Source organism: Nycticebus coucang, chromosome 12, assembly GCF_027406575.1.
Source record: "Nycticebus coucang isolate mNycCou1 chromosome 12, mNycCou1.pri, whole genome shotgun sequence".
Lineage (NCBI taxonomy): Eukaryota > Metazoa > Chordata > Mammalia > Primates > Lorisidae > Nycticebus > Nycticebus coucang.
In genome coordinates, this window is record NC_069791.1 from 100,230,043 (window position 1) to 100,238,353 (window position 8,311).

At 43.3% G+C, this 8,311-nt stretch overlaps 1 protein-coding gene across 1 annotated transcript; it reads left to right on the forward strand.

Moving 5' to 3' along the window:
- Window positions 1-31: 31 nt before the first annotated feature.
- On the forward strand, window positions 32-7,964 carry ZNF174 (zinc finger protein 174). Its single transcript, XM_053555311.1, has 3 exons — window positions 32-1,236; window positions 2,242-2,464; window positions 6,930-7,964. The coding sequence occupies exons 1-3, from the start codon at window positions 835-837 to the stop codon at window positions 7,529-7,531; spliced, it is 1,227 nt and encodes a 408-aa protein (XP_053411286.1). The 5' UTR covers window positions 32-834; the 3' UTR covers window positions 7,532-7,964.
- Window positions 7,965-8,311: the final 347 nt, after the last annotated feature.

Here is an 8,311-nt window from a genome sequence, read left to right on the forward strand (position 1 = left end):
CCCCGCCCCCAGCTTGTGCTTCTGGGTTCCTAGTCCCGGATCTTCAGAGAGGGGAGTCGGCTGTAGGTGAGCGTGAGTTTCTGGGCTGCTCGGGATAGTGGTGTTGCAGGCGCCAGCCTAAACTCAACATCTTTCTGTGTAGTTGAGCCGGGCGCCGGATTGCCGCAGTTTCGACAGGCCCAGGGCCAGCTGAGCGGCAAAGCCGGAGTCGGAGCCGGAGCCGGAGCCGGAGCCGGAGCTGGAGCCGGGACGCCTGGAGGCCGGAGCCGCTGGGCCTGCGGCACCTCGGGAGCGAGCTGTCCGCGCGCCTGCATCAGCCTAGCTCTCGAGCAGGAGGCGCACCGCTAGCTCACACCCCCTCTGGCTTTTGCTGTGGCCTTCCTTGGCTCTAATCTCTATCTACTAGGGATATGCTCCGGGTCGGTTTCAGCCAGGATGCCGGAGAGTTGGTGTGAGCTACCTGTAAGACAGCTTGAACTTTTCCTAGAGATTTCACTCGGCTAGCTCGTTAGATCGTATTGTCCATTTCGTCTGAGACTTTGTGAAATCAAAGAAGTGTTTTTCCCCGAGTCGTTTTAGGACGTTATGACTTTTTCCCTTTGCAAGATAGTTCACGGAACAAGCAGCTCTTCGCACTGTCACGTTGTCTTCAAAGTTTAGGGTAAAGGCTACCTAATGAGAAGGCCCTGTCGCTGCATCCTGTACGCCCTACTATCCTCAGAGGAGCTTCAGTTTTTAGCGCCTTTCTAGCATTTAGAGAGACTTCTCCAGAGTCATGATCATAAAGGCTTGATCCATTTACTAGGAGAGAGAAGTTGTCTCCTGATCCCCAAAATGGCTGCTAAAATGGAGATAACTTTGAGCTCCCACACTCATGCTTCCTGCAAGCAAGAGAGACATATAATAACAAAACTAGAAGAGAAACGAGTACTTGCTCCACCAAAAAACTGCCCGGATCCTGAGCTTTCTCGTCAGAGTTTCAGACGGTTTTGTTATCAAGAGGTGTCTAGTCCCCAAGAGGCACTCTCCAGGCTCCGACTACTCTGCCATCAGTGGCTGCAGCCTGAGCTGCACACCAAAGAGCAGATTTTGGAGCTTCTGGTGATGGAGCAGTTCCTGACAATCCTGCCTCCCGAGATCCAGGCTCGGGTCAGGCATCGATGCCCAGTGAGCAGCAAGGAGATTGTGAGTCTGGTGGAGGATTTTCACAGAGCATCCAAGAAACCAAAGCAGTGGGTAAGGAGAGTCCTCTCTCGTGGTCTCCAGGGTTTCTTTTTAATTTGGATAATGTTTAGTCTCTGGATCCCTCCTTATTTAAACAGAGTCCAGAATGGACTGGATGGCTTCAAAGTTGCCTCTTATCTGAAAACCTGTGAATTGTAACAGGTTTTCAGAAAACCCAGCTATTGACATCCAGCAAGGAAGTAGAGGATCAAGGTTGTTAACCGTTCCTTTATGGGCCTCATGCCACTAGAAGTAGTTTTAAGGTTCTTGAATTTCTGCTGTCATATCTTATGCCACCTATTCCTCTTGAATTTTTCCAACAGTCAGAATTATTAGCAGGTAGGGGTCATCCTGTTGGGGGAAACTATTGTACCTTGTTCCAGTGAAGAGTCTGGCTTATTGTTTTGGGATTAGGAAGTTGCAGCTTAATTTAGCTAGTGTTGCTATTCCACCCCACCTCTAATCTCCCAAATCAGACCCCAGTCAGGGCTTAGGCAAAAAGCAAGCAGAAATGAAAATGGAACCTGTTAGGGATCAGGGGTGAGACAATTAATTCTCTTAGACCTGTACTACTACTGGGATCTCCTTACCAGGAGAGCCTTTGGCAGAATGTTTATTAGATAAGAATGGTTTTTAATGGCCCCTTACCATACTGCTGTTCCTATAGTGTCTGTCCCCAGCAGAAGTAGGGAGGGCAGTGGTATGTAGGGTACAAATCTGATGGGCCAGTGTCAGGACTGACCCTGATATTTGTGCCAAATCTCTTCTTAGGACTTCCAGACCTTGAGAAAGGCCCAAGCTTTAGCCTAAGCCACTCAAGAAGTTTTGACTCATTCGAAACAGTCTCATTCTTGTTCTCTATGCCCATTCCTTTGCTTCTTTTGAGGGTTTTAGTGATCTCTGTGAAAGCTGATGTCCAGGCCATTATCAGAAATTCCTAAGGCAAAGTGGTTGTTATAAAGCAGTGAAAAGAAATGCTGCCCTTAGTCAGTCCTAATGGATGGGGCTTATTCCTAGGTGGCCGTTTGTATGCAGGGGCAGAAGGTGCTTTTGGAGAAAACTGGATCCCAGCTCGGAGAACAGGAACTGCCAGACTTTCAACTGCAAACTCCCAGGACAGATCTCAGGGAGAGCTTGTTGGAGGAGCCTTCCCAGGCAGGATCTCATGATCATCTGAACCCCCATCATTGGGAGAAATCCCCACTCCTCCAGGAACCAGCCCCCAAATTAGCTGGGACAGGTAATCACTCTGTGCCTCTTCTCTCCCACTCATTAGCCATTTATCTCCATCAAAGCATCTCATGGTTCCACAAAAGCAAAGACCACATGTATGTGTGTGGTTTTAAATGTATGTAATAAATTCTATTTACCAAAAAATTTACCAATTAGAATAATGGTGATACTATGAATAAAAATGTTTTTTATCATTTTTCTATTAATGGATATTTGACAATCCAGTGCATGACAGGACTGTTCTAGTACTTTTTGTCCCTGTCATAGCTTTTTGTAGTGAAGACAAATCTGAATATGACTATTAATGAACTTCCATGCAAACTCTAGCTGTTTCATTACTTAAAATGGTCTAATGTTTAGAAGGGGACTAGTAAAGAAAATGTCCCACTCCATAATATTTCTCTTCCTCCTCTGTGACATTGTCTGTGTCTTAAACCCTTGAATCTATTTCTCTGCCTCTGGTACAATACCAGTATAATTGCTGGCCCTGTTCTACACTGTCCATTGATTTCTTAAGACTAAATGACAGTGACACTTTGGCTAGTCTTGATGATGTGAATACAAAATCAACAAGTTAGAGAGGAGGTTACAAAAAGGCTAGAGCCTTATTTCCTTGACATTTGGTATAGTCAATCTGTCTTGCGTCTTAGTCTATTCAGGCTGCTGTAATAAAATACAAGAGACTGATCGCTTCTCGGCCTTTTGGCTAAGATCAAGTGTGTAAAATACAAGAGACGGGGTAACTTACAAACAACAGAAATTTATTTCTTAGAGTTATGAAGGCTGAGAAGCCTAAGATCAAAGTGCCACTTTGGTTGGGTTCTGGTGGGGGCTCTCTTCCTGGTTGCAGACTGCCAACCTTTCTCTGTTCTCACATGGCAGAAAGGGTACAACAAGCTCTCTTGGGCCTCTTTCATAAGGACATTAATACCATTTCCATGAGGGCTAGTCACTTCCCCGAGGTCCTGCCTCTCAACGATAATGACCTTGGGAGTTAGGATTGCAATATATTAATGTTGGGGAACATAAGCCACTTCACTTTAGTTTGATGATTCTTGGAACTCAGGAAATGGAGAAGATCTGTGGCATCCAGTAGAAAAGCTTATGACTCTATCTGAGGTCCTACCACATAACCTACAGCTTTCATGGACATACAGCTGCCTCAGCAGAGGCAGCTAGATATGTGTGTGCTATCTCTGTCTTTTTTTTTTTTTTTTTTTGTAGAGACAGAGTCTCACTTTATGTTCCTGGGTAGAGTGTCGTGGCCTCACACAGCTCACAGCAACCTCCAACTCCTGGGCTTAAGCGATTCTCTTGCCTCAGCTCCCAAGTAGCTGGGACTACAGGCGCCCGCCACAACACCTGGCTATTTTTTGGTTGCAGTTTGGCCAGGGCTGGGTTTGAACCCGTCACCCTCGGTATATGGGGCTGGCGCCTTACCGACTGAGCCACAGGCGCCGCCGCTATCTCTGTCTTTTTTCATTTGATCCCCAAGAGAAAAGATTCCCCTGCTCCTCATCCCTAGGATCCACCAGTACCTTCCTTCAGAACTGCACAGTCTAATACAATAATCAGTAGCCGTGTGACTTATTGAAATACAATTCACATTCCATAATTTTTAACCTTTGAAAGTAGACAGATCAGTGGTTTTTAATAAATTCACAAAGTTATGCAATGAGTATCTAATTCCCAAACATTTTTTGAGACAGAGTCTCAATATGTTGTGCTGGGTAGAGTGCTATGGCGTCACAGCTCACAGCAACCTCAAACTCTTGGGCTTAAGTGATTCTCTTGCCTCAGCCTCCCATGTAGCTGGGACTACAGGCACCCACCACAACATCTAGCTATTTTTTGTTGCAGTTGTCATTGTTTAGCTGGCCCTGGCCAGGTTCAAACCCACTAGCCTCAGTGTATGTGGCTGGTGCCATAACAACTGTGCTATGAGTGTCGAGCCTCCCAAACATTTTCATCACTTTGAAGATAAACTTCATACTTTCCAGCAGTCTTCCCCATTTCTCCCTACCCCGCATCCCTAACCCCTAATCTACTTTGTGTCTCTGGATTTTCCTATTCTGGGCATTTTATATAATGGAATCATAATATGTGCTCTTTTGCTCTGGCTTCTTTCACCAAATATGTTTTAAAGCTTCATATATGTAGCAGATATCAGTGCTTCATCCATGTTATGGCTTAATAATATGCATTATATGGTTATACTACATGCTGTTTATCTTTTCATCAGTTGATTGACTTTTGGGTTATGTCCACTTTTTGGCTATTATGAATAATGCTGCTGTGAACATATTTGTACAAGTTTCTGTGCGGACACAAAAGCTGGGATATATACCTCGGAGTGGAATTGCTAGATCATTTGATAATTTTATTTTTAACTTTTTGAGAAACTACAAGACAGTTTTCTAAAGCAGCTGCACCATTTTACATTCCCACCAATAGAGTATTAGGATTCCAATTTCTCTAAATCCTTGTCAGCACTTGTTATTGTCAGGATTTTTTGTTATCTCTGTCCTATTAGCTATGAAGTGGTATTTCCTTGAAGTTCTGATTTCTATTTCCCTAGTGACTGATGATGTTGAGTATCTTTTCATGTCCTTATTGGCCAACTGTATATTTTGTTCAGATAAACGTCTGTTCAGATCCTTTGCTCATTTTTAAGTTGGGCTATTTGTCTTTTTATTGTAAGAGTGCTTTATGTATTCTGGGTACTAGACCCTTATATAAATATGAGAGATAGGTTAAACTCTTCTACTGGTCTTTGGTCCATTTTAAGTTAATTTTTTATATATAGTGTAAGACAGGGGTCTGTGCTATAACAAATTATCTTAGACTGAGTAAATTATAAACAACAGAAATTTATTGCTCACAATTTGGGGAGGCTGGGAAGTTCACGATCAAGGCACCAGCAGATTTGGTGTCTAGAGAGAGCCCATTCCTCCTAGATGGTGCCTGCCATGTGTCCTCATCCAGCAGAAGGGGCAAACAAACTTCCTCAGGTGTCTTTTTTAAGGGCATTAATCCCATTCATGAAGTCTCCACTCTCATAACCTAATCACTTCCCAATACCTCACTGCACTGAGGACTGAGTGTCAATATGTGAATTTGGGGAAGGGAGACATAAACATTCAGACCATGGTGGGTCCAACTTTATTCTCTTGAATGGGGAAATCCAGTTGTCCCAGCATTATTTGTTAGGTTTTTGTTGTTGTTGTTTTGGGGGGAGGTTGTTTTTTGTTTTTGAGACAGAGTCTTACTCTGTCACCTGGGCTAAGTGCAATGATCTCAGCCTAGCTCACAGCAACCTCAAACTCCCATGCTCAAACAATCTTCCTGCAATAGCCTCCTGTAGCCAGGACTACAGGTACACACTACCACACCTAGCTAATAGTTCTGTTTTTAGGGGAGACAGGGTCTCACTTTCTCAGGCTAGTCTCAAACTCCCAAGCTGAAACAATGCACTCATCTCAGCCTCCTAGAGTGCTAGGATTATAGGCATGAGCCATTATGCCTAGCCAGCATTATTTATTTAAAAGATTATTTTTTTCCCTAGAACTGTCTTGAGAACTTTGTCAGAAGGCAGTTGACCCTAATTACACGGGCTATTTATTTCATTTTGAATTTAAATTAATGAAAATCAAATAAAGTTTAAAATTTAGCTCCTCAGTCACACCAACCACATTTTAAGTACTCAATAGCCACACAATCACATGTGGCTAGAGGCTGCCATATTGAATAACTCACATGTTTGCACACACACATATTTTCCACATTACAGCAAGTCTTATCAACTAGTACTGCTCTGTATCCTCCAACTTCCCACAAGCCTTTCCAGCTCATTTCTATCCTGATCTTCAAGGCTAGCAGTCAGGAGGTAGGGAGTTTCTATAACTAGTTTACATGTCTAGCCCGTATTCTAGTTTAAAAACACATATATATGTAATGAAAGAAAACACCACAGTCACTGTATTTACTATCCTTTGAAGAAAAGGTGGCTGTCAATCAGTGTTCACTAAGTGAAGAGTATTTGCTGAAATAGCTCAGGCACTAGACTATACAGTGAAATTTTCAGTGTTGAAATTTCAACTGTCTACTTTCTTTCATTCATTAGTTGATGATCATTTCTGATGGTTTTGCTTTTCCCTATTTCTCCCTTCCTAAACCTCTCCCTAAAGATAGGAAGGAGGGAGGGTAGTTCCTAACTTTAATATAAATTAGAATCACCCTAGGAATCTGTTAACTGTTCAGATTTATAGGTCCAACCCCCAGAGATTCTGACTCAGCAGCTTTTTGAGAGGTTCAAAGAATCTTCTTGTTTAATAAGTGCCCCAGATGAGTCCAATGCTAGTTGCCAGTGGAAGGCCACCTTTTGAGAAATTTTTTCAGAGTATTTCATAATTCTTTTGCTGAAGTTCTTTCTTCTAAGACTAGAAAATGAACCATATTCTTTCTAATTATAGAGGCCCCCAGAATGAAAAGTGACAACAAGGAAAATCCACAACAGGAAGGAGCTAAAGGAGCAAAGCCATGTTCTGTGTCAGCAGGCAGATTCAAAGGGAATGGTCTGCAGAATCCTGAACCAAGAGGAGCAAATATGAGTGAACCTCGGTTGTCACGGAGGCAAGTCAGCCCCCCAAATGCTCAAAAGCCATTTGTTCACTACCAGAGACATTGCAGGGAACTAGAATACATCAGCAGCCCACTAAAAAGCCACCCTCTGAGAGAGCTGAAAAAAAGCAAAGGAGGTAAAAAAAGCCTGAGCAATCATTTGCAACGTCTTGGTCACCAGCCAACCCGCTCAGCAAAGAAACCCTACAAGTGTGATGACTGTGGGAAAAGCTTCACATGGAATTCAGAGCTGAAAAGACACAAGAGAGTCCACACAGGAGAGAGACCCTACACTTGTGGAGAGTGTGGAAACTGCTTTGGGCGGCAGTCAACCTTGAAGCTGCACCAGAGGATTCACACTGGAGAGAAACCATACCAGTGTGGCCAGTGTGGGAAAAGCTTTCGCCAGAGCTCAAACCTTCACCAGCATTACAGGCTCCACCATGGGGACTGAAAGGAGTGCTCCTTGCTTTAGATTTGGGAAGGTACTGTGTTTCTCCTTCCCCTTACTTGCATGTAAATCACAAAGACTGTCTGTGTGACTTACAGGGAGAGCAAGAGGCCCATGAGGAATGAAGGTGCATAGTCAGCTAGTGAGGATCCCCAGAAGAGGCTGACCAGGACCTGACTGTGCACAGTGATAAGGTGAAAAGGTGGCAGGTCCAGGCATTGGATCAAAGAGAACTGCAGTCTCTGCAGAGAGCAGAGACTACTGAGGAAGAATCGGGACAATCCTACCGGTGGCCCCTTATTGTGAAATCATCCCCCCATTGCTCTAAAATATGTTAAAGGGTAAATTATATGTATAGTTATGCATTTGCTGTTATATCACACAATTTTTATCATGCTCATACTTCTTTAATAAAGATGAGTGGCCATCAGAATTTGAAGGCAAAGATCATTGGAAAATAGATCCCCAAGTGTCTCTTCTATAATTCCTAGTTGTTCATAACAAAGGATGAATTAAGTGAGAGCATGTACATGTTTGTGTGGGGAGAGGATTTCCAAATAATTACATGGTGCTTTTACCAAAAAAATACATTTGAGAGATCTTTTTGTATCAAAACGTCTTTGATTTAGAAAAAGAAAATCCACACAGCTGCAACAACCCCAGTCCAAGAGAAAGGGAAAAAGTACAGTGAGAAGCAAGCAGTGGATAAAGGTTCTGAGGAAATGTAAGAGGGAATTCTTCCCACTCTCCTTTCTCACTTAGGCCATTAACTTAAAGATTAAC